This window comes from Carcharhinus amblyrhynchos, unplaced genomic scaffold (genome assembly GCF_965287045.1).
Source record: "Carcharhinus amblyrhynchos unplaced genomic scaffold, sCarAmb.v2.hapA scaffold_438, whole genome shotgun sequence".
Classification (NCBI taxonomy): Eukaryota; Metazoa; Chordata; class Chondrichthyes; order Carcharhiniformes; family Carcharhinidae; genus Carcharhinus; species Carcharhinus amblyrhynchos.
The window spans coordinates 50,588-77,563 of record NW_027650178.1 but is presented as its reverse complement, the minus strand read 5'-3'; the positions used below and the strand labels follow the sequence as shown (position 1 = coordinate 77,563).

At 54.8% G+C, this 26,976-nt stretch overlaps 1 protein-coding gene across 1 annotated transcript in view; it reads left to right on the top strand.

Annotated features, from left to right (window-relative positions):
* LOC145339390 (claudin-15-like) overlaps positions 1 to 26,549 on the top strand; it is a 38,694-nt gene extending 12,145 nt beyond the window's left edge. Inside the window, exons 2-5 of the mRNA XM_080183837.1 lie at positions 8,906 to 9,070; positions 10,445 to 10,526; positions 17,884 to 18,000; positions 26,356 to 26,549. Coding sequence (XP_080039963.1) covers positions 8,906 to 9,070; positions 10,445 to 10,526; positions 17,884 to 18,000; positions 26,356 to 26,467 — 476 coding nt within the window. The 3' untranslated portion in view covers positions 26,468 to 26,549. The remainder of the gene's footprint in view (positions 1 to 8,905; positions 9,071 to 10,444; positions 10,527 to 17,883; positions 18,001 to 26,355) is intronic.
* The last annotated feature ends 427 nt before the right edge of the window (positions 26,550 to 26,976 follow it).

Sequence of the window (26,976 nt, the reverse complement as noted above, 5' to 3'; positions counted from 1 at the left end):
AACCCCTAACCCTTAACCCTAACCCCTAATCCCTAACCCACAATCCCTAATCCTGAACCCCTAATCCCTAACCCCGAACCCCTAACCCTAACCCCTAACCCCGAACCCTTAACCCTCAACCCTAACCCCTAATCCCTAACCCCGAACCCCTAACCCTAACCCCAAACCCCTAACCCCTAACCCACAATCCCTAACCCCTAACCCCAACCCCTAATCCCTAATCCCGAACACCTAATCCTTAACCCCTAATCCCTAACCTCTAACCCCTAAACCCTAACCCCGAACCCTTAACCCTCAACCCTAACCCCTAATCCCTAACCCCGAACCCCTAACCCTAACCCCAAACCCCTAACCCCTAATCCCTAATCCCGAACCCCTAACCCTAACCCCTAACCCCTAACCCCTAACCCTTAACCCTAACCCCTAATCCCTAATCCCTAACCCCGAACCCCGAACCCTAACCCCTAACCCCTAATCCCTAACCCCTAATCCCTAATCCCGAACCCCTAATCCCTAACCCTAGCCCCTAACCCTAACCCCTAACCCCTAATCCCTAACCCCAAACCCCTAACCCCTAACACTAATCCCTAACCCCTAATCCCTAATCCCTAAACACTAACCCTAACCCCTAATCCCTAATCCCTAACCCCTAATCCCTAACCCTGTACCCCTAACCCTAACCCCTAACCCCTAACCCCGAACACCTAACCCATAACCTAACCCTAACCCTAACCCCTAACCCCTAACCCCTAATCCCTAACCCCTAACCCCTAACCCATAATCCCTAACCCTAACCCTAACCCCTAATCCCTAACCCCTAATCCCTAACCCCTAACCCTAACCTCTAATCCCTAACCCTAACCCCTAATCCCTAACCCCTAACCCCTAATCCCTAATCCCTCTCCCCTAACCGCTAATCCCTAACCCCAATCCTAACCCTAACCCCTAATCCCTAACCCTAACCCTAACCCCTAATCCCTAACCCTAACCCTAACCCCTAATCCCTAACACTAACCCCTAATCCCGGACCCCTAATCCCTAACCCCTAACCCCTAATCCCTCTCCCCTAACCGCTAATCCCTAACCCCAATCCTAACCCTAACCCTAACCCTAACCCCTAATCCCTAACCCTAACCCTAACCCCTAATCCCTAACCCTAACCCTAACCCCTAACCCCTAACACTAACCCCTAATCCCGGACCCCTAATCCCTAACCCCTAACCCCTAATCCCTAACCCCTAATCCCTAACCCCTAACCCCTAACCCCTAGCCCCTAATCCCTAATCCCTAACTCCTAACCCCTAACCCCAATCCCTAACCCCTAACCCTAATCCACAATCCTTAACCCTAAACCCTAACTGCTAATCCTAACCGTAACTCTAACCCCTAATCCCTTACCCCTAATCCCTAACCCCAATCCTAACCCTAACCTTAACCCCTAATGCCTGACCCTAACCCCTAATCCCTAACCCCTAATCCCTAACCCCTAATCCCTAACCCCTAATCCCTAATCCCTAACCCCTAACCCTAACCCCTAATCCGTAACCCTAACCTCTAATCCCTAACCCCAACCCTAACCCTAACCCCTAACCCTAACCCCTAACCCTAACCCCTAACCCTAATCCCTAACCCTAATCCCTAACCCCTAACCCTAACCCTAACCTCTAACCCCTAACCCCTAATCCCTAACCCCAATCCTAACCCTAACCCCTAATCCCTAACCCTAACCTCTAATCCCGGACCCCTAATCCCAGACCCCTAATCCCGGACCCCTAATCCCAGACCCCTAATCCCTAACCCCTAACCCCTAATCCCTAACTCCTAACCCCTAACCCCTAACGCCTAATCCCTAACCCCTAACCCTAACCCTAACCTTAACCCTAACCTTAACCCTAACCTTAACCCTAACCTAACCCTAACCCCTAATCCCTAACCCCTAATCCCTAATCCCTCACCCCTAATCCTAACCCTAACCCCAATACCTAATCCCTAATCCCTAACCCCTAACCCCTAATCCCTAATCCTTAACCCTAACCCCAAACCCTAACCCTAATCCCTAACCCTAATCCCTAACCCTAATCCCTAACCCCTAATCCCTAACCTTAACCCCTAAACCCTAACCCCTAACCCCTAACCCTAACCCCAACCCCTAATCCCTAATCCCTAATCCCTAATCCCTAATTCCTAATCCCTAACCCCTATTCCCTAATCCCTAAACCTAACCCCTAACCCCAACCCCTAATCCCTAATCCCTAATCCCTAATCCCTAAACCCTAAACCCTAATCCCTAATCCCTAACCCCTAATCCCTAACCCCTAATCCCTAACCCCTAACCCCTAACCCCTCATCCCTAACCCCTAATCCCTAACCCCAATCCTAACCCTAACATAGAACATAGAACATAGAACATTACAGCGCAGAACAGGCCCTTCGGCCCACGATGTTGCGCCGACCAGTTACAAAAACAATGACCCACTAGCCTATACCAATCCCTTTTCGTCCATAAACCTATCCAGAGATCTCTTAAATGCCCCCAAACTAGACGCATTTACAACTGCAGCAGGCAGGGCATTCCAATCCCTCACCACCCGCTGGGTAAAGAACCTACCCCTGACATCCGTCCTGTAGCTACCCCCCCTTAATTTAAAGCCATGCCCCCTCGTGCTAGCTTTCTCCATCCGAGGAAAAAGGCTATCACTATCCACCCTATCTAAACCTCTAATCATCTTATATGTTTCAATAAGATCCCCTCTTAGCCGCCTTCTTTCCAATGAAAACAACCCTAAATCCCTCAGTCTCTCCTCATAGGACCTCCCCACCATACCAGGCAACATCCTAGTAAACCTCCTCTGCACCCTCTCCAACGCCTCCACATCCTTCTTGTAATGCGGGGACCAGAACTGCACACAGTACTCCAAGTGCGGCCGCACCAGAGTTGTGTACAGTTGCAACATTACACTGCGACTCCTAAATTCAATCCCCCTACCAATAAACGCCAGGACACCGTACGCCTTCTTAACAACCTTATCTACTTGATTCCCAACTTTCAGGGATCTATGTACACATACACCTAGATCCCTCTGCTCCTCCACTCTATTCAAAGTCCTCCCGTTAGCCCTATACTCAACACATCTGTTGCTCCTACCAAAGTGAATTACCTCACACTTCTCCGCATTAAATTCCATCCGCCACCTCTCGGCCCAGCTCTGCAACCTATCTAAGTCTCCCTGCAGACTATGACACCCTTCCTCACTATCTACCACACCTCCAACTTTGGTGTCATCAGCAAATTTACTAATCCACCCAACTATACCCTCATCCAGATCATTAATAAAAATTACAAACAACAGTGGCCCCAAAACAGATCCCTGAGGCACACCACTCGTAACTGTACTCCATGATGAATATTTACCATCCACCACCACCCTCTGTCTCCTATCTGATAGCCAATTCCTGATCCAACTTCCTAGATTACCCACAATCCCATACATCTGCATTTTCTGCAGAAGCCTACCATGGTGAACCTTATCAAACGCCTTACTAAAATCCATGTATACCACGTCAACTGCCTTGCCCCCATCCACCTCTTTGGTCACCTTCTCTTTGGTCAACCTCTAATCCCTAACCCTAACCCCTAATCCCTAACCCCTAATCCCTAACCCCAATCCCTAACCCATAATCCCTAACCCCTAATCCCTAATCCCTAACCCTAACCGTAACCCCTAATCCGTAACCCTAACCCCTAATCCCTAACCCCTAACCCTAATTCCTAACCCTAATTCCTAACCCTAATCCCTAACCCTATTCCCTAACCCCAACCCCTAATCCCTAATCCCTAAACCTAATCCCTAATCCCTAACCCCTGACCCCTAATCCCTAGTCCCTAATCCCTAGTCCCTAACCCCTAATCCCTAACCCCTAATCCCTAACCCCTAACCCTTAGCCCCTAATCCCTAATCCCTAATCCCTAACCCCTAACCCATAACCCTAACCCTAATCGCTAATCCCTAACCCCTAATCCCTAACCACTAACCCCTAATCCCTAACCCTACCCCCTAATCCCTAATCACTAATCCCTAACCCCTAACCCTAACCCTAACCCCTAATCCCTAACCCCTAACCCCAATCCCTAACCCTACCCCCTAATCCCTAATCCCTAACCCCTAATCCCTAACCCTAATCCCTAATCCCTAACCCTAACCCTAATCCCTAACCCTAACCCTAATCCCTAATCCCTAACCCTAACCCCTAATCCCTAATCCCTAACCCTAACCCTAACCCCTAACCCCAAATCACTCCCCATCCCAACTTGCAAATAAATTGGCCCTTCCTTCACTGGGTCAAAGCCCTGGAATTCCTTCCCTAACAGCACTGTGGGTGTACCTACACCGCACACACGGGGACTGCAGGGGGGTGACTCAGCAGATTGGAGGATGAGTGGCAGGGAAGGAACGGGTTAAAAAGTCCGGTTGGACTGATGAGTTGTTGGCATTCTGAAAAGGGATGGCATGGTGGGTTCACACCGCTCCTTCACAGCTCCAGGCTCCTGGGTTCGATTCCTGGCTCGGATCACTGTCTGTGTGTAGAGTGTGCACATTCTCCCCGTGTCTGTGTGGGTTTCCTCCGGGTGCTCCAGTTTCCTCCCACGGTCCGAAGACATGCGGGTCAGGTTGATTGGCTGTGAAATTGCCCCTTTGTGTCCAGGGATGTGTAGGTTCGAGGGATTAGTGGGTATAATATGTCGGGGATAGGGATGGGTGGGATTGTGTTCGGTGCAGACTCGATGGGTCGAATGGCCTCTTTCGGGAAGGGCATTACGTGGTGGACCTGGCCAATAATGTCCACATTCCTGGCCATCCATCTCTCTCTCTCCCTGTCTGAAACCCACCCATCACCAACATCTTGGGTCCTGAGACATGTTTACATCCTCCTATTCTCGCACTGTCACTAAGATCCTTATTCCCGGAACGTCGCCTGACCCCCCCCACCCCCGTCTCAGTTTCCCAACCCTCACTCCTGTCCCATTGTGTCCCTAACTCTTCCCCCCACCCCCAGCTTTCTGCATGTGTCCCAGCACCCCCCCCAGTTATCTTGACATTGGCCAAAACTGCACCCCCCACGACCCTGTTCACATTCCATTCCTCCATCGACCCCGTGCTAGCCCAGCCGCCGCAGTAACTCCCTGTTGATTGTAGAATCCCGAACCTGCGGAAAGAGGCCACTCGGCCCATCAAGTCTGCACTGATCACCCTCCCATCCAGGCCCCTATCCCCGTAACCCCTCACATTTACCCCGCCAGCCTACGCATCTCAGGGGCAACTTTTAGTACGGCCAATCAACCTAACCTGCACATCTTCGGACTGTGGGAGGAAACCAGAGCATCCGGAGGAAACCCACGCAGACCCGGGGAGAATGTGCAAACTCCACACAGACCTGATCTGGGACTCGAACCCAGGACCCTGGTGCTGTGAGGCAGCAGCGCTAACCCACTGTGCGCTGAGCCGGGAATCGAACCCAGGACCCTGGTGCTGTGAGGCAGCAGCGCTAACCCACTGTGCGCTGAGCCGGGAATCGAACCCAGGACCCTGGTGCTGTGAGGCAGCAGTGCTAACCCACTGTGCGCTGAGCCGGGAATCGAACCCAGGACCCTGGTGCTGTGAGGCAGCAGTGCTAACCCACTGTGCGCTGAGCCGGGAATCGAACCCAGGACCCTGGTGCTGTGAGGCAGCAGCGCTAACCCACTGTGCGCTGAGCCGGGAATCGAACCCAGGACCCTGGTGCTGTGAGGCAGCAGCGCTAACCCACTGTGCGCTGAGCCGGGAATCGAACCCGGGTCCCTGGTGCTGTGAGGCAGCAGTGCTAACCCACTGTGCGCTGAGCCGGGAATCGAACCCGGGTCCCTGGCGCTGTGAGGCAGCGGCGCTAACCCACTGTGTGCTGAGCCGGGAATCGAACCCGGGTCCCTGGCGCTGTGAGGCAGCAGCGCTAACCCACTGTGCGCTGAGCCGGGAATCGAACCCAGGACCCTGGTGCTGTGAGGCAGCAGCGCTAACCCACTGTGCGCTGAGCCGGGAATCGAACCCAGGACCCTGGTGCTGTGAGGCAGCAGTGCTAACCCACTGTGCGCTGAGCCGGGAATCGAACCCAGGACCCTGGTGCTGTGAGGCAGCAGTGCTAACCCACTGTGCGCTGAGCCGGGAATCGAACCCAGGACCCTGGTGCTGTGAGGCAGCAGTGCTAACCCATTGTGTGCTGAGCCGGGAATCGAACCCAGGACCCTGGTGCTGTGAGGCAGCAGCACTAACCCACTGTGCGCTGAGCCGGGAATCGAACCCAGGACCCTGGTGCTGTGAGGCAGCAGTGCTAACCCATTGTGCCACCCCAGTGTCTTAATTTCAGGATCCCTGCAGGATCTGACCCTCAGCGTCATTCCCCCACCAAAAAGTGAAAAGTCTTGTTTCTCGCGCGTTCTTCAGACAAAACATTCATTGAGAAGGAATGGTGGCCTTCATAGCGAGGGGGATAGAATATAAAAGCAGGGAGGTCTTGCTGCAACTGTACAGGGCGCTGGTGAGGCCGCAGCTGGAGTACTGTGTGCAGTTTTGGCCGCCGCACTTGCGCAAGGATATATTGGCCTTGGAGGGAGTGCAGAGGAGGTTCACTCGGCTGATACCGGAGTTGAGGGGGTTGGACTGTGAAGAGAGACTAAATAGATTGGGTCTGTACTCGTTGGAGTTTAGAAGGATGAGGGGGGATCTTATAGAGACGTATAAGATAATGAAGGGGATGGATAGGGTAGAGGTAGAGAGATTTTTCTTCCCGCTTAGAAAGAATAGCAGGACTAGAGGGCACAGCCTCAAGATAAGGGGGGGGGCAGTTTAGATCGGAGTTGAGGAGGAACTTCTTCACTCAAAGGGTGGTGAATCTCTGGAATTCTCTGCCCGTTGAAGTGGTGGAGGCTGCCTCGCTGAATATATTTAAGTCACGGGTAGATAGGTTTCTGATAGACAGGGGAATTAAGGGGAGAAAGCGGGAAAGTGGAACTGATCCACTATCAGATCAGCCATGATCTTATTGAATGGCGGGGCAGGCTCGAGGGGCTGGATGGCCGACTCCTGCTCCTATTTCTTATGTTCTTGAGGAAACGAGAGAGTGCAGAATGTAGTGTTACAGTTATAGAACGAGGGAAAAGTAAATGAAAGAACTCAAAGGGATACCTGGGCACAGTTTGTGAGACGTCGCTTTGCTCTCCCGCCATCTTGGGCCTAACTCCAGCCTCTCGAGAGTTCCTGATTCTTATCGCTCTGCCCAATGGCAGCCGTGCCTGGGGGGGCTCAAATTTCTCTCCCTAAAACCCCGCCACCTCTCTTGAGTTTAGAAGGTTTCGAGGGTTCTGAGGCGGTGAGGTTCTCTTCCAGGGAACCATCATGGATGGCACAGTGGGATAGCACTGCGGTTAGCACTGCTGCCTCATAGCGCCACAGATCTGGGTTCAATTCCAGCTTGGCATCACTGCCTGTGTGGAGTTTGCACATTCTCCCCGTGTCTGCGTGGGTTTCCTCCAGGTGCTCTGGTTTCCTCCCACAGTCTCAAGATGTGCAGGTTAGGCAAAGAACATAAGAAATAGGAGCAGGAGTCGGCCATCTAGCCCCTCGAGCCTGCCCCCCCATTCAATAAGATCATGGCTGATCTGAAGTGGATCAGTTCCACTTTCCCGCTTTCTCCCCTTAATTCCCCTATCTATCAGAAACCTATCTACCCGTGACTTCAATATATTCAGCGAGGCAGCCTCCACCACTTCAACGGGCAGAGAATTCCAGAGATTCACCACCCTTTGAGTGAAGAAGTTCCTCCTCAACTCCTAAACTGCTCCCCTCCCCACTTATCTTGAGGCTGTGCCCTCTAGTCCTGCTATCCTTTCTAAGCGGGAAGAATCTCTCTACCTCTACCCTATCCATCCCCTTCATTATCTTATACGTCTCTATAAGATCCCCCCTCATCCTTCTAAACTCCAATATCGGGAATCTATTGTCGATTGCCTGGTTTCCTTTCGGGAAGGAAACCTGCCCTCCTCATCCCGGCCTGGCCTACATCTGACTCCAGAACCACAGCAATGTAGTTGACTCTCGACTGCCCCTCCAAGGGGCAAATGGTGGCCCAGCCCGTGGGGCCCGTGTCCCAGTCATGGATAAAACAGTGAACGGGTCCGTGAACTCGGCAAAGTTAACCCAGCTAACGTCAGTGACTGTCCCAGACTCCTGAGATACCCCCCCCGATTTTCCCCCCCCAGATAAACTGGTCAGTGAAATGAAACCTCCCAAACACCAGGGTATCATCATCGTGTCTGCAGCCAAATCTGATTGGGTGCTGCCGGCGGGGGGGAGATATCTGATTGGCTACTGGCCAATGTGTGTTAACGTGATTGGACACTGGATATCTGTGTGTTAATGTGATTGGACGCTGGATATCTGTGTGTTAACGCGATTGGACGCTGGATATCTGCGTCTTAACGCGATTGGACGCTGGATATCTGTGTGTTAACGCGATTGGACGCTGGATATCTGCGTCTTAACGCGATTGGACGCTGGATATCTGCGTCTTAACGCGATTGGACGCTGGATATCTGCGTCTTAACGCGATTGGACGCTGGATATCTGCGTCTTAACGCGATTGGACGCTGGATATCTGCGTGTTAACGCGATTGGACGCTGGATATCTGCGTGTTAATGGGACTGGACGCTGGATCTCTCTGTGTTGCTGTGATTGGACACTGGGCACCATGTTGGTGTTTTGATTGGTTCTGGTCAGTTGGGAGGTTTTTGGGGATTGGTTGCTGGATTTTAGTCGATGACCCTGTGATGAGTTGACCCCCGGATACTCAGCCTGATCTCTGTCTTGTCTCCAGACTATATCCGTGCCTCCCAGGCCCTGATGATTATCTCGATCCTGATGGGGTTTTTCGCTGCAGTTATCACTTTGTTTGGGTTGAAATGCACCTTATTGGGTAACACCGACCCCATCGTCAAGGCGAAGGTTGCCACGGCCGGAGGAGCTGTCTTTATCGTGGCCGGTGAGTGACCAGACAGAGGGAGTGACCGGGGATCCCTCCATTGGGTCATGTCGAGGTGGGGGAACCTCTCACTGATCGGTGGGGGGGGCAGTTACGTGTAATGGGTGAGCCGGGGGGGGTGGGAGGGTGAACATACACTGGGATGTGTGGTAGGTGTGAGTAGTGAGGGGGGAGACAGAGATGGAGGAGGGAGGGAAAGCATGAAGGAGGGAGAGTCAGCTGAGAGGTCATGTTGGCGAGTGTGAGTCGGGGAGAGTGAGCCGGGGAGAGTGAGTCGGGGAGAGTGAGTCGGGGAGTGTGAGTCGGGGAGAGTGAGCCGGGGAGAGTGAGTCGGGGAGTGTGAGTCGGGGAGTGTGAGTCGGGGAGAGTGAGTCGGGGAGTGTGAGTCGGGGAGAGTGAGTCGGGGAGAGTGAGTCGGGGAGAGTGAGTCGGGGAGTGTGAGTCGGGGAGAGTGAGTCGGGGAGAGTGAGTCGGGGAGAGTGAGTCGGGGAGTGTGAGCCGGGGAGAGTGAGTCGGGGAGAGTGAGCCGGGGAGTGTGAGTCGGGGAGTGTGAGTCGGGGAGAGTGAGTCGGGGAGTGTGAGTCGGGGAGAGTGAGTCGGGGAGTGTGAGTCGGGGAGTGTGAGTCGGGGAGAGTGAGTCGGGGAGAGTGAGTCGGGGAGTGTGAGTCGGGGAGTGTGAGTCGGGGAGAGTGAGTCGGGGAGTGTGAGTCGGGGAGTGTGAGTCGGGGAGTGTGAGTCGGGGAGAGTGAGTCGGGGAGAGTGAGTCGGGGAGAGTGAGTCGGGGAGAGTGAGTCGGGGAGTGTGAGTCGGGGAGAGTGAGTCGGGGAGTGTGAGTCGGGGAGTGTGAGTCGGGGAGAGTGAGTCGGGGAGTGTGAGTCGGGGAGAGTGAGTCGGGGAGTGTGAGTCGGGGAGAGTGAGTCGGGGAGTGTGAGTCGGGGAGAGTGAGTCGGGGAGTGTGAGTCGGGGAGAGTGAGTCGGGGAGTGTGAGTCGGGGAGAGTGAGTCGGGGAGTGTGAGTCGGGGAGTGTGAGTCGGGGAGAGTGAGTCGGGGAGAGTGAGTCGGCGAGTGTGAGTCGGGGAGAGTGAGTCGGGGAGAGTGAGTCGGGGAGTGTGAGCCGGTGAGTGTGAGTCGGGGAGTGTGAGTCGGGGAGTGTGAGTCGGGGAGAGTGAGTCGGGGAGAGTGAGTCGGGGAGTGTGAGTCGGGGAGAGTGAGTCGGGGAGAGTGAGCCGGCGAGTGTGAGCCGGCGAATGTGAGCCGGCGAGTGTGAGCCGGCGAGTGTGAGCCGGCGAGTGTGAGTCGGTGAGTGTGAACACTCGGCTCTCACTCTCTGCAGTCTGTGTCAATGTTTGATGCTTCTGCCTGTCTCTCCCACAGCACTGTGTGCGATGGTTCCTGTCTCCTGGTACGCATACAATATCACGGTGCAGTTTTACGACCCACTCTACCCCGGGACAAAGTAAGTTACAGGTTGCTGCGAGAGTGGTTTGATCAGCGAGGTCGCAGATACAGTCTGACAGCAGGACAAGATTCCTCCTGATCAGAATCAGCCAAATATATCACGCTGTCTTCGAGAGAGACAGGAGAACTGACTGTGGCAAAATATTCACACTGAGTGACAGTGTGGGGGACACAGTTTAACAGGAGTGTGTGTGAGTGACAGTGTGGGGGACACACAGTTTAACAGGAGTGTGTGTGAGTGACAGTGTGGGGGACACACAGTTTAACAGGAGTGTGTGTGACTGACAGTGTGGGGGACACACAGTTTAACAGGAGTGTGTGTGAGTGACAGTGTGGGGGACACACAGTTTAACAGAAGTGTGTGTGAGTGACAGTGTGGGGGACACACAGTTTAACAGGAGTGTGTGTGAGTGACAGTGTGGGGACACAGTTTAACAGGAGTGTGTGTGAGTGACAGTGTGGGGACACAGTTTAACAGGAGTGTGTGTGAGTGACAGTGTGGGGGACACACAGTTTAACAGAAGTGTGTGTGAGTGACAGTGTGGGGGACACACAGTTTAACAGGAGTGTGTGTGAGTGACAGTGTGGGGGACACACAGTTTAACAGGAGTGTGTGTGAGTGACAGTGTGGGGGACACAGTTTAACAGGAGTGTGTGTGAGTGACAGTGTGGGGACACAGTTTAACAGGAGTGTGTGTGAGTGACAGTGTGGGGGACACACAGTTTAACAGAAGTGTGTGTGAGTGACAGTGTGGGGGACACACAGTTTAACAGGAGTGTGTGTGAGTGACAGTGTGGGGGACACACAGTTTAACAGGAGTGTGTGTGAGTGACAGTGTGGGGGACACACAGTTTAACAGGAGTGTGTGTGAGTGACAGTGTGGGGACACAGTTTAACAGGAGTGTGTGTGAGTGACAGTGTGGGGGACACACAGTTTAACAGGAGTGTGTGTGAGTGACAGTGTGGGGGACACACAGTTTAACAGAAGTGTGTGTGAGTGACAGTGTGGGGGACACACAGTTTAACAGAAGTGTGTGTGAGTGACAGTGTGGGGGGACACAGTTTAACAGGAGTGTGTGTGAGTGACAGTGTGGGGACACAGTTTAACAAGAGTGTGTGTGTGACAGTGTGGGGGACACACAGTTTAACAGAAGTGTGTGTGAGTGACAGTGTGGGGGACACACAGTTTAACAGGAGTGTGTGTGAGTGACAGTGTGGGGGACACACAGTTTAACAGGAGTGTGTGTGAGTGACAGTGTGGGGGACACACAGTTTAACAGAAGTGTGTGTGAGTGACAGTGTGGGGGACACACAGTTTAACAGGAGTGTGTGTGAGTGACAGTGTGGGGGACACACAGTTTAACAGGAGTGTGTGTGAGTGACAGTGTGGGGGACACACAGTTTAACAGAAGTGTGTGTGAGTGACAGTGTGGGGGACACACAGTTTAACAGGAGTGTGTGTGAGTGACAGTGTGGGGGACACACAGTTTAACAGGAGTGTGTGTGAGTGACAGTGTGGGGACACAGTTTAACAGGAGTGTGTGTGAGTGACAGTGTGGGGGACACACAGTTTAACAGAAGTGTGTGTGAGTGACAGTGTGGGGGACACACAGTTTAACAGGAGTGTGTGTGAGTGACAGTGTGGGGGACACACAGTTTAACAGGAGTGTGTGTGAGTGACAGTGTGGGGACACAGTTTAACAGGAGTGTGTGTGAGTGACAGTGTGGGGGACACACAGTTTAACAGGAGTGTGTGTGAGTGACAGTGTGGGGGACACACAGTTTAACAGGAGTGTGTGTGAGTGACAGTGTGGGGGACACACAGTTTAACAGAAGTGTGTGTGAGTGACAGTGTGGGGGACACAGTTTAACAGGAGTGTGTGTGAGTGACAGTGTGGGGGACACAGTTTAGCAGGAGTGTGTCTGAGTGACAGTGTGGGGGACACAGTTTAACAGGAGTGTGTGTGAGTGACAGTGTGGGGGACACACAGTTTAACAGGAGTGTGTGTGAGTGACAGTGTGGGGGACACACAGTTTAACAGGAGTGTGTGTGAGTGACAGTGTGGGGGACACAGTTTAACAGGAGTGTGTGTGAGTGACAGTGTGGGGGACACACAGTTTAACAGAAGTGTGTGTGAGTGACAGTGTGGGGGACACACAGTTTAACAGGAGTGTGTGTGAGTGACAGTGTGGGGGACACACAGTTTAACAGGAGTGTGTGTGAGTGACAGTGTGGGGGACACACAGTTTAACAGGAGTGTGTGTGAGTGACAGTGTGGGGACACAGTTTAACAGGAGTGTGTGTGAGTGACAGTGTGGGGGACACACAGTTTAACAGAAGTGTGTGTGAGTGACAGTGTGGGGGACACACAGTTTAACAGGAGTGTGTGTGAGTGACAGTGTGGGGACACAGTTTAACAGGAGTGTGTGTGAGTGACAGTGTGGGGGACACACAGTTTAACAGAAGTGTGTGTGAGTGACAGTGTGGGGGACACACAGTTTAACAGGAGTGTGTGTGAGTGACAGTGTGGGGACACAGTTTAACAGGAGTGTGTGTGAGTGACAGTGTGGGGGACACACAGTTTAACAGAAGTGTGTGTGAGTGACAGTGTGGGGACACAGTTTAACAGGAGTGTGTGTGAGTGACAGTGTGGGGGACACACAGTTTAACAGGAGTGTGTGTGAGTGACAGTGTGGGGGACACACAGTTTAACAGAAGTGTGTGTGAGTGACAGTGTGGGGGACACAGTTTAACAGGAGTGTGTGTGAGTGACAGTGTGGGGGACACAGTTTAACAGGAGTGTGTGTGAGTGACAGTGTGGGGGACACAGTTTAACAGGAGTGTGTGTGAGTGACAGTGTGGGGACACAGTTTAACAGGAGTGTGTGTGAGTGACAGTGTGGGGGACACAGTTTAACAGGAGTGTGTGTGAGTGACAGTGTGGGGGACACACAGTTTAACAGAAGTGTGTGTGAGTGACAGTGTGGGGGACACACAGTTTAACAGGAGTGTGTGTGAGTGACAGTGTGGGGGACACACAGTTTAACAGGAGTGTGTGTGAGTGACAGTGTGGGGACACAGTTTAACAGGAGTGTGTGTGAGTGACAGTGTGGGGGACACACAGTTTAACAGAAGTGTGTGTGAGTGACAGTGTGGGGGACACACAGTTTAACAGGAGTGTGTGTGAGTGACAGTGTGGGGACACAGTTTAACAGGAGTGTGTGTGAGTGACAGTGTGGGGGACACAGTTTAACAGGAGTGTGTGTGAGTGACAGTGTGGGGGACACACAGTTTAACAGGAGTGTGTGTGAGTGACAGTGTGGGGGACACACAGTTTAACAGGAGTGTGTGTGAGTGACAGTGTGGGGGACACACAGTTTAACAGGAGTGTGTGTGAGTGACAGTGTGGGGGACACACAGTTTAACAGAAGTGTGTGTGAGTGACAGTGTGGGGGACACAGTTTAACAGGAGTGTGTGTGAGTGACAGTGTGGGGGACACAGTTTAACAGGAGTGTGTGTGAGTGACAGTGTGGGGGACACAGTTTAACAGGAGTGTGTGTGAGTGACAGTGTGGGGGACACAGTTTAACAGGAGTGTGTGTGAGTGACAGTGTGGGGACACAGTTTAACAGGAGTGTGTGTGAGTGACAGTGTGGGGACACAGTTTAACAGGAGTGTGTGTGAGTGACAGTGTGGGGGACACAGTTTAACAGGAGTGTGTGTGAGTGACAGTGTGGGGGACACACAGTTTAACAGGAGTGTGTGTGAGTGACAGTGTGGGGGACACACAGTTTAACAGGAGTGTGTGTGAGTGACAGTGTGGGGGACAGTGTGTGAGTGACAGTGTGGGGGACACACAGTTTAACAGGAGTGTGTGTGAGTGACAGTGTGGGGGACACACAGTTTAACAGGAGTGTGTGTGAGTGACAGTGTGGGGACACAGTTTAACAGGAGTGTGTGTGAGTGACAGTGTGGGGGACACACAGTTTAACAGGAGTGTGTGTGAGTGACAGTGTGGGGGACACACAGTTTAACAGGAGTGTGTGTGAGTGACAGTGTGGGGGACACACAGTTTAACAGGAGTGTGTGTGAGTGACAGTGTGGGGGCACAGTTTAACAGGAGTGTGTGTGAGTGACAGTGTGGGGGACACACAGTTTAACAGGAAGTGTGTGTGAGTGACAGTGTGGGGGACACACAGTTTAACAGGAGTGTGTGTGAGTGACAGTGTGGGGACACAGTTTAACAGGAGTGTGTGTGAGTGACAGTGTGGGGGACACACAGTTTAACAGGAGTGTGTGTGAGTGACAGTGTGGGGGACACACAGTTTAACAGGAGTGTGTGTGAGTGACAGTGTGGGGGACACACAGTTTAACGTGGGGACACAGTTTAGCAGGAGTGTGTGTGAGTGACAGTGTGGGGGACACAGTTTAACAGGAGTGTGTGTGAGTGACAGTGTGGGGGACACACAGTTTAACAGGAGTGTGTGTGAGTGACAGTGTGGGGGACACAGTTTAACAGGAGTGTGTGTGAGTGACAGTGTGGGGACACACAGTTTAACAGGAGTGTGTGTGAGTGACAGTGTGGGGGACACAGTTTAACAGGAGTGTGTGTGAGTGACAGTGTGGGGGACACAGTTTAACAGGAGTGTGTGTGAGGATGTGTCTAGGGCGGTGGATAGAGGAGAGCCGGTGGATGTGGTCTTTCTAGATTTTCAGAAAGCGTTTGACAAAGTACCTCACAAGAGGCTATTGCAGAAGGTCGAGGGGCATGGAGTTGGGGGTAGGGTGTTAGCGTGGATAGAGGATTGGCTGTCAAATAGGAGGCAGAGAGTGGGGGTCAACGGGTGCTATTCGGATTGGCGGTTGGTGACTAGTGGGGTGCCCCAGGGGTCAGTGCTGGGGTCTCAGCTTTTTACCATTTATATAGATGATCTGGAGGAGGGAACCGAGTGTAGAGTGTCGAAATTTGCTGATGACACCAAGATTGGTGGAACGGCAAATTGTGCGGAGGGTGTGGAGAGTCTGCAGAAGGATCTAGATAGGCTGGGCGAATGGGCCAGGAGCTGGCAAATGGAATTTAATGTTGGCAAGTGCGAGGTGGTCCACTTTGGTAGGAAGAATGGTAGGAAGGACTATTACTTACATGGCGAAAAACTGCAGCAGGCGACGGTGCAGAGGGACCTCGGGGTCCTTGTGCATGAGTCGCAAAAACCCAGCCTGCAGGTGCAGCAGGTGGTCAGGAAGGCGAATGGGATGCTGGCCTTCATAGCGAGGGGGATTGAATATAAAAGTAGGGAGGTCTTGCTGCGGCTGTATAGGGCATTGGTGAGGCCGCAGCTGGAGTACTGTGTGCAGTTTTGGGCGCCGCACCTGCGCAAAGATATTTTGGCCTTGGAGGGAGTGCAGAGGAGGTTTACTAGGCTGATACCGGAGTTGAGGGGGTTGAGCTATGAGGAGAGGCTGAATAAACTGGGCTTGTACTCGTTAGAGTTTAGAAGAATGAGGGGAGATCTCATTGAGACGTATAAGATGATGAATGGGATGGATAGGATAGAGGTGGAGAGACTCTTCCCGCTCAAAAAAGACAGTAGGACTAGGGCGCACAGCCTCAAGATAAAGGGGGGCACAGTTTAGATCAGAGTTGAGGAGGAACTTCTTCACTCAAAGGGTGGTGAATCTCTGGAATTCTCTGCCCGTTGAAGTGGTGGAGGCTGCCTCGCTAAATATTTTTAAGACGCGAGTTGATGGGTTTTTGATCGGAGAGGGGATTAAGGGTTATGGGGAGAGGGCGGGAAAGTGGAACTGAGCCACGACAGATCAGCCATGATCTTATTGAATGGCGGGGCAGGCTCGAAGGGCTAGATGGCCAACTCCTGCTCCTATTTCTTATGTTCTTATGTGACAGTGTGGGGGACACAGTTTAACAGGAGTGTGTGTGAGTGACAGTGTGGGGGACACAGTTTAACAGGAGTGTGTGTGAGTGACAGTGTGGGGGACACACAGTTTAACAGGAGTGTGTGTGAGTGACAGTGTGGGGGACACAGTTTAACAGGAGTGTGTGTGAGTGACAGTGTGGGGGGGACACAGTTTAACAGGAGTGTGTGTGAGTGACAGTGTGGGGGATACAGTTTAACAGGAGTGTGTGTGAGTGACAGTGTGGGGGACACACAGTTTAACAGGAGTGTGTGTGAGTGACAGTGTGGGGACACACAGTTTAACAGGAGTGTGTGTGAGTGACAGTGTGGGGGACACACAGTTTAACAGGAGTGTGTGTGAGTGACAGCGTAGGTGCAGACGGTGCGGGTTAGACGGTGGTAATCTGTTTAGTAATCTGGTTACACTGGTAACCTGGTTAGTGATCTATTTACAACAGTAATCTGGTTAGTATTGAGGTTACTGAGGTAATATGGTTAGTAATCTGGTTACCATGGTAATCTGTTAGTGATCTGGTCACAATGTTAACCTGGTTAGTAATCTGATTACCATGGTAATATGGTTAGTAATCTGGTTTCTATGTTAATCTGGTTGCAGTGGCAATCTAGTTAGTAATCTGTTTACTGAAGTAATCTGGTTCGTAATCTGGTTACAATGTTAATCTGGTTAGTGTTCAGTTACTGAGGTTATCTGCTTAGTGATCTGGTTACAATGGTAATCTGGTTAGTCATTGGGTTACTGAGGTTATCTGGCTAGTAACATGGTTAGTGTGGTAATCTAATTAGTGATTTGGTTACAATGATAATCTGGTTAGTAATCAGGTTACTGTTGTACTCTGGTTAGTAATTTGGTCACTGTGTTATCTGGTTAGTGGTCTGGTCACAATGCTAATCTGGTTATTAACCTGTTTACTGAGGTAATCTGGTTAGATTGGTAATCTGGTTAGTAACCTGATTTACTGTGTTATAGAACATAGAACATAGAACACTACAGCACAAACAGGCCCTTCGGCCCACAAGTTGCGCCGATCACATCATCACCCACCAACCTACAGACCTATCTATAACCCTCAATCTCATTAAACCCACTCATCCAGAAGTCTTTTAAAAGACCCCAGCGAGTTCGCCTCCACCACCACTGACGGCAGCCGATTCCATTCACTCACCACCCTCTGAGTGAAAAACTTACCCCTAACATCACTTCTGAACCTCCCTCCCCGGTTATGTTGGTAATATGGTTAGTAATCTGGTTACAATGGTAATCTGATTACTAATCTGTTTACTGTGGTAATCTGGTTGTGTCAATAATCTGGTTAGTAATCTGGTTATGTCGGTAATCTGGTTATGTCGGTAATCTGGTTAGTAATCTGGTTATGTCGGTAATCTGGTTATGTCGGTAATCTCCCTCTCTCTCCTTCCAGGTATGAACTTGGCCCTGGTCTCTACATTGGCTGGGCTGGTGGATCCCTGGAGCTGATTGGTGGGATCTGCCTGTGCCTCACTTGTAAATCAGCCAGCGGAGCCACCAGAGCCCCTGGGTGAGTTTTCCGGGGTCGAACCCCACAGTGTTACAGCGACAGGACTCCCTACACCCCCCCCTCACTATCCTGCCCCACCGTCCCTCCCTTACCCTCCACTCTCCTCACCTTGGACACCCCTTACTGCTCACCGTGTACCCCCCACTCACCTCCCCACCCCTAACTTCTGTCCCCACCCCAGACCCCCTTCTGTCCCCACCCCAGACCTCCCTGTCTCCACACAGATCCTCTCTCCATCCCCACCCTCGAACCCCCCCTTTCCGTTCCCACCGATCCCCCCACTATCCCCACCCCAGATCCTCCCCTCTGTCCCCACCCCAGATCCCCCCCTCTATCCCCACCCCAGATCCCCCCCCTCTGTCCCCACCCCAGATCCCCCCCTCTGTCCCCACCCCAGATCCCCCCTCTGTCCCCACCCCAGATCCCCCCCTCTGTCCCCACCCCAGATCCCCCCCCTCTGTTCCCACCCCAGATCCCCCCCCTCTGTTCCCACCCCAGATCCCCCCCCTCTGTCCCCACCCCAGATCCCCCCCCTCTGTTCCCACCCCAGATCCCCCCCCTCTGTCCCCACCCCAGATCCCCCCTCTATCCCCACCCCAGATCCCCCCCTCTGTCCCCACCCCAGATCCCCCCCCTCTGTCCCCACCCCAGATCCCCCCTCTATCCCCACCCCAGATCCCCCCCCTCTGTCCCCACCCCAGATCCCCCCCCTCTGTCCCCACCCCAGATCCCCCCCTCTATCCCCACCCCAGATCCCCCCCTCTGTCCCCACCCCAGATCCCCCCCCTCTGTCCCCACCCCAGATCCCCCCTCTGTCCCCACCCCAGATCCCCCTCTGTCCCCACCCCAGATCCCCCCCTCTGTCCCCACCCCAGATCCCCCCCCTCTGTCCCCACCCCAGATCCCCCCCTCTATCCCCACCCCAGATCCCCCCCTCTGTCCCCACCCCAGATCCCCCCCCTCTGTCCCCACCCCAGATCCCCCCTCTGTCCCCACCCCAGATCCCCCTCTGTCCCCACCCCAGATCCCCCCCCTCTGTCCCCACCCCAGATCCCCCCCTCTGTCCCCACCCCAGATCCCCCCCTCTATCCCCACCCCAGATCCCCCCCTCTGTCCCCACCCCAGATCCCCCCCCTCTGTCCCCACCCCAGATCCCCCCCTCTATCCCCACCCCAGATCCCCCCCTCCGCCCCCATCCGTAACCCTCCCCCATCCCCACCCCAGATGCACGAGAGCTCCAAGGTCTCTCTGAGCTCCCTCCTCTCTCCCAATTTAATCCCGGTCGGATAATAACAAGTGACCTGTCGTCCTATTCCCTCTGCCAAAGTGGATCGCCTCACACTTACCCAGAGGTTGCTGCGTCTGCCGTGCATGTCCCCCACCCCCCCTCACACACACACACTCAGCCTGTCCAGATCCCACTGGATCATCTCTGTATCCTCCTCACAGCTCACCCTCCCACAGGCACATTCCTGTCCCTCTTCCAAAGCTTTGGACCTGAACAGGTGGGGATCCCGAGAGATCTCTGCGGGGTACAGATCAGCGAGATGGTCAATATCTTTTCCAAATGCTAATGGGAGTCTTCACTCAAAGGGTGGTGAGTCTCTGGAATTCTCTGCCCGTTGAAGTGGTGGAGGCTGCCTCGCTGAATATATTGAAGTCACGGGTAGATAGGTTTCTGATAGACAGGGGAATTAAGGGGAGAAAGCGGGAAAGTGGAACTGATCCACTATCAGATCAGCCATGATCTTATTGAATGGCGGGGCAGGCTCGAAGGGCTAGATGGCCGACTCCTGCTCCTATTTCTTATGTTCTTAGTAGTAGAGGTGGGTATAATTTTCTCCTTTAAGAAGCATTCAGACAGTTCCGTGAGTAAGATGGGTACAGAGGGATATGGGGACAATGCGGGAAATTGGGATTAGTTTCGGGGTTTTATAAAATGAACAGCAGACAGTACTCCAGCTATCACCAGAATTCTATACGTGACCTCGCTGCTTTGGGGGATCTATTCCCCCATCGATAAAAAACGCTCCATTGTCCGACCAGTTCAGAGACCTGTAGGTGAACAAGGTCCCTTTGATCCACGGAATCTCTTCACATCCCTACATTTTATTGAATATTCCCCCCTCCCCCCTGCCACCCCCAGGTCAGATTATTTCCTTCCCAGTGTATCAGCTCCCTTTTCAATTCCATCTGCCATTTAACTACCTGTCGAAGATCTTACTGATATCTACATAAACTACATCAACTGTGTTCCCCTTATCTACACTCCTGCTCTCCTCCTCAAATCTAACCGGTTAGCCGTGACTTCCTGCACTGACCGTCTCTGATCGAGCGGAGACAGGCACTGCCCCTTCAGAGGTTCCTCCAGTAGCTCCCCGACGTGAGACTCACTGCTCTCAATCTCCCCGGGTTTATCTCCCCACCCCTTAATTGGCAGAACCACATTCTCCAATCGTCTGACACCCCCCTCCCTCTGTGGCCAGGGTGGGATTGAAATCTGGGTCAGGGTCCCTGTAATCTCCTCCCACAGCAGCCCAGGACACAAGTCACCCGTACCTTCCCAGGCTGCCCACACCTCCCTTATCCTTCCCTACGTCCATGTGTTCAGGATCCTCACACTCTCTCTGTCCCTGAATCCCAGACCATCATTCCCGTGGGTAAAGTCATAGAACATCCCAGCGCAGTCCAGGCCCTCCGGCCCTCGGTGTGGCCCCGACCAGTGGAACCAATCTAATGACCCTCTAACCTAAACTATTCCAATCTTATCCATATGCCTAGCCACTGACCATTTGAACGCCCTTAAAGTTGGCGAGTCCACAACTGCTTCAGGCAGGGCATTCCACACCCTTACTACCCTCTGAATAAAGAACCTACCTCTGACATCTGTCCTATAATTATCACCCCTTAATTTAAAGCTGTGTCCCCTCGTGTTAGCCATCACCATCCGAGGAAAAAGGCTCTCACTGTCCACCCTATCTAACCCTCTGATCATCTTCTATGCCTCAATTAGGTCACCTCGTAACCTTCTTCTCTCTAATGAAAATAACCTCAAGTCCCTCAGCCTTTCCTCATAAGACCTTCCCACCATACCAGGCAACATCCTGGTAAACCTCCTCTGCACCCTTTCCAACGCCTCCACATCTTTCTTATAATGCGGCGACCAGAACTGTACGCAATACTCCAAGTGCGGCCGCACCAGAGTTCTGTACAGTTGTAACATGACCTCACGGCTCCGAAATTCAATCCCTCTCCCAATAAAAGCTAACACACCGTCCGCCTTCTTAACAACCTGGGTGCCAACTTTCAGGGAGAATGATGGCAAATCCAACACTCTACCCAATGTCCTCCCACCTATTGCTCCCCTCTCCCCCCCAGCCCCCACCCTGCACTTTCTAGACCTCACTCACATCTCCACAAATTTACTCACCTTGAACTTTTCAAACTTTTCCTTCTCCTGATATCTCTGGTCATCCGTGAGTTTGTTATTCCGACTGAACACCCAGGAGGGAACGTGTTGGGTGTTGACCCTCCCCATTATTAATAGCACCCCCCCCGTCCCCCTCCTCTGTGAGCAGCCTACATTGGCCAGATCCTGCCCTCTTTTATGAAAACCCACCCTCTGCGAATCCATGAACTTTCCTTGTGCAGTTTCTCTATTCCCTTCTCTGTTAACAAGTGTGAGTGGTTTCATTGTCCCCAAACAGGTCTGGAAGGCACTGCCTGGGCGGGAGGGGGGGAAGGCACTGCCTGGAGGGGGGGGGAGGGGGGGGTGACTGGAAGGCACTGCCTGGGGGTGGGGGGGGAGGTGGAAGGCACTGCCTGGGGTTGGGGGAGGGGAGGTGGAAGGCACTGCCTGGGGGGGGGGCACTGGGCCAAGGGTGGCCAGAATGGCATTAGTGGGTGATCAGGTCTTTCTAATGTGTCCACAATGGGCCGAAGGGTCTCTATGGTGCGGTGTGAGACTAACATCCCGTCCTCCCAATCCCCCAGACACTGACCGTTCCCCACTGACCGTTCCCCACTGACCGTCCCCCCGACACTGGCCGTTCCCCACTGACCGTCCCCCCAACACTGACCGTTCCCCACTGACCGTTCCCCCGACACTGACCGTCCCCCCGACACTGACCGTTCCCCACTGACCGTCCCCCCAACACTGGCCGTTCCCCACTGACCGTCCCCCCAACACTGACCGTTCCCCACTGACCGTTCCCCCGACACTGACCGTCCCCCCGACACTGGCCGTTCCCCACTGACCGTCCCCCCAACACTGACCGTTCCCCACTGACCGTTCCCCCGACACTGACCGTCCCCCCGACACTGACCGTTCCCCACTGACCGTTCCCCCAACACTGACCGTTCCCCACTGACCGTCCCCAGACACTGACCGTTCCCCACTGACCGTTCCCCCGACACTGACCGTTCCCCCAACACTGACCGTTCCCCACTGACCGTTCCCCCGACACTGACCGTCCCCCCGACACTGACCGTTCCCCACTGACCGTTCCCCCAACACTGACCGTTCCCCACTGACCGTTCCCCCGACACTGACCGTCCCCCCGACACTGACCGTTCCCCAGACACTGACCGTCCCCCACTGACTGTCCCCCCGACACTGACCGTCCCCCCAGACACTGACCGTTCCCCCAGATACTGAGCGTCCCCCACTGACTGTCCCCCCGACACTGACCGTTCCCCACTGACCGTTCCCCACTGACCGTTCCCCCGACACTGACCGTCCCCCAGACACTGATCGTTCCCCCAGACACTGACCGTTCCCCACTGACCGTTCCCCACTGACCGTCCCCCAGACACTGACCGTCCCCCAGACACTGACCGTCCCCCCAGACACTGACCGTTCCCCCAGACACTGACCGTCCCCCACTGGACTGTCCCCCCGACACTGACCGTCCCCCCGACACTGACCGTTCCCCACTGACCGTCCCCCCGACACTGACCGTCCCCCCAGACACTGACCGTCCCCCCAACACTGGCCGTTCCCCACTGACCGTCCCCCCAACACTGACCGTTCCCCACTGACCGTTCCCCCGACACTGACCGTCCCCCCGACACTGGCCGTTCCCCACTGACCGTCCCCCCAACACTGACCGTTCCCCACTGACCGTTCCCCCGACACTGACCGTTCCCCACTGACCGTTCCCCCAACACTGACCGTTCCCCACTGACCGTCCCCCAGACACTGACCGTTCCCCACTGACCGTTCCCCCGACACTGACCGTTCCCCCAACACTGACCGTTCCCCACTGACCGTTCCCCCGACACTGACCGTCCCCCCGACACTGACCGTTCCCCACTGACCGTTCCCCCAACACTGACCGTTCCCCACTGACCGTTCCCCCGACACTGACCGTCCCCCCGACACTGACCGTTCCCCCAGACACTGACCGTCCCCCACTGACTGTCCCCCCGACACTGACCGTCCCCCCAGACACTGACCGTTCCCCCAGATACTGACCGTCCCCCACTGACTGTCCCCCCGACACTGACCGTTCCCCACTGACCGTTCCCCACTGACCGTTCCCCACTGACCGTTCCCCCGACACTGACCGTCCCCTCAGACACTGATCGTTCCCCCAGACACTGACCGTTCCCCACTGACCGTTCCCCACTGACCGTCCCCCAGACACTGACCGTCCCCCCAGACACTGACCGTCTCCCCAGACACTGACCGTTCCCCCAGACACTGACCGTCCCCCACTGACTGTCCCCCCGACACTGACCGTTCCCCCGACACTGACCGTTCCCCACTGACCGTCCCCCCGACACTGACCGTTCCCCCGACACTGACCGTTCCCCACTGACCGTCCCCCCAGACACTGACCGTCCCCCCAGACACTGACCGTTCCCCCAGACACTGACCGTTCCCCACTGACCGTTCCCCCAACACTGACCGTTCCCCACTGACCGTTCCCCACTGACCGTCCCCCAGACATTGACCGTTCCCCACTGACCGTCCCCCACTGACTGTCCCCCCGACACTGACCGTTCCCCCGACACTGACCGTTCCCCACTGACCGTCCCCCCAGACACTGACCGTCCCCCCAGACACTGACCGTTCCCCCAGACACTGACCGTTCCCCACTGACCGTTCCCCAACACTGACCATTCCCCACTGACCGTTCCCCACTGACCGTCCCCCAGACATTGACCGTTCCCCACTGACCGTCCCCCAGACACTGACCGTTCCCCACTGACCGTTCCCCACTGACCGTTCCCACTGACCGTCCCCCCGACACTGACCGTCCCCCACTGACCGTTCCCCCGACACTGACCGTTCCCCACTGACCGTCCCCCAGACACTGACCATCCCCCCGACACTGACCGTCCCCCCGACACTGACCGTTCCCCACTGACCGTTCCCCCAGACACTGACCGTTCCCCACTGACCGTCCCCCCGACACTGACCGTCCCCCCGACACTGACCGTTCCCCACTGACCGTCCCCCAGACACTGACCGTTCCCCAGACACTGACCGTTCCCCACTGACCGTCCCCCAGACACTGACCGTTCCCCAGACACTGACCGTTCCCCACTGACCATCCCCCAGACACTGACCGTTCCCCCAGACACTGACCGTTCCCCAGACACTGACCGTTCCCCCGACACAGACCGTTCCCCACTGACCGTTCCCCACTGACCGTTCCCCCGACACTGACCGTCCCCCAGACACAGACCGTTCCCCCCGACACTGACCGTCCCCCCGACACTGACCGTTCCCCAGACACTGACCGTTCCCCCGACACTGACCGTTCCCCACTGACCGTCCCCCCGACACTGACCGTTCCCCCGACACAGACCGTTCCCCCGACACTGACCGTCCCCCCGACACTGACCATCCCCCCGACACTGACCGTTCCCCACTGACCGTTCCCAACTGACCGTCCCCCCGACACTGACCGTTCCCCACTGACCGTCCCCCACTGACCGTCCCCCTGACACTGACCGTTCCCCACTGACCGTCCCCCCCGACACTGACCGTTCCCCACTGACCGTTCCCCCGACACTGACCGTCCCCCACTGACCGTTCCCCCAACACTGACCGTTCCCCACTGACCGTTCCCCACTGACCGTCCCCCCCGACACTGACCGTTCCCCACTGACCGTCCCCCCCGACACTGACCGTCCCCCAGACACTGACCGTTCCCCACTGACCGTCCCCCCGACACTGACCGTCCCCCAGACACTAACCGTTCCCCACTGACCGTCCCCCAGACACTGACCATTCCCCACTGACCGTTCCCCACTGACCGTCCCCCCCAACACTGACCGTCCCCCGACACTGACCGTTCCCCACTGACCATCCCCCAGACACTGACCGTCCCCCCGACACTGGCCGTTCCCCCGACACTGACCGTCCCCCCGACACTGACCGTTCCCCACTGACCGTTCCCCCAGACACTGACCGTTCCCCACTGACCATTCCCCCAGACACTGACCGTTCCCCCAGACACTGACCGTTCCCCAGACACTGACCGTTCCCCAGACACTGACCGTTCCCCCAGACACTGACTCTCCCCCAGTTACTGACTATCCCCAGTCACTGACCGTTCCCCACTGACCGTTCCCCCAGACACTGACCGTTCCCCACTGACCATTCCCCCAGACACTGACCGTTCCCCCAGACACTGACCGTTCCCCAGACACTGACCGTTCCCCAGACACTGACCGTTCCCCCAGACACTGACTCTCCCCCAGTTACTGACTATTCCCCAGACACTGACCGTTCCCCCAGACACTGACTATCCCCCAGTCACTGACCGTTCCCCACTGACCGTCTCCCACTCACCGTCCCCCCAGACACTGACCGTTCCCCCAGACACTGACCGTTCCCTAGTCAGTGACCGTCCCCCAGTCAGTGACTGTCCCCTAGACACTGACCGTTCCCCCAGACACTGACCGTTCCCCAGTCACTGACCGTTCCCCAGACACTGACCGTTCCCCCGACACTGACCGTTCCCCCAGACACTGACCGTTCCCCTAGACACTGACCGTTCCCCCAGACACTGACCGTTCCCCAGACACTGACCGTTCCCCTAGACACTGACCGTTCCCCCAGACACTGACCGTTCCCCCGACACTGACCGTTCCCCCAGACACTGACCGTTCCCCAGACACTGACCGTTCCCCCAGACACTGACCGTTCCCCAGACACTGACCGTTCCCCAGACACTGACCGTTAGACATTGCTCTCTCTCTGGACACTGCCCTTTCCCTGAACCCTCTCCAGCTCCCCGGAGGTGGTACCAGTGAGGTGAAGCCCCCTGATGCCGTGGGCGCGGGGCCTGTGTTCCCAACAGTGGGCGGCGTTGCTGACTCTCTGTCCTGCGTTTCCAGGAGTTACGCGTACACTTACCGGGCAGCCCGATCGACGCCGGGGGCGGTCTCCAGGAAAATAAACTCGGAGCTGGACAACACCAGTAACTACGGGAAGAGCGCTTACGTCTGACTCAGTCCAGCCTCTTTGTATCTGCATTCGACTAGCGCCGGAACGGAGTCTGGTGCAATAAACGGCACGGCAGTGCAGCATTCGACCCACGGACGGACACCTCCTCATCCCAATTCCCGTTGCTGTTCTCTACATTTTATTAAATCTGATCGCTCGCAATGATTCGATATTAATAAATCTTCTCTTGCTGCTCGGACAGGAATAAAAATCTCATTGGGTAAATCTTCCTAATCCAGATGTTTTATTCATCCTCGTTCTCTCTGAGCGGTTATTGGATAGGCACATGGAGCACTCCAGAATGATAGGGAGTGGGATAGACTGATCGTGGGTTCGGACACAGCTCGGCACAACATTGAGGGCCGAAGGGCCTGTACTGTGCTGTAATGTTCTATGTTTCTATTAATAGTGTAGCGATAATACACTGGGCCGTCCCCTCCCCATTAAAAATCCCCCCCCCACCAACAACACACAACACACAGCACCCTTTCCTCATTACATACTGTGCTGTA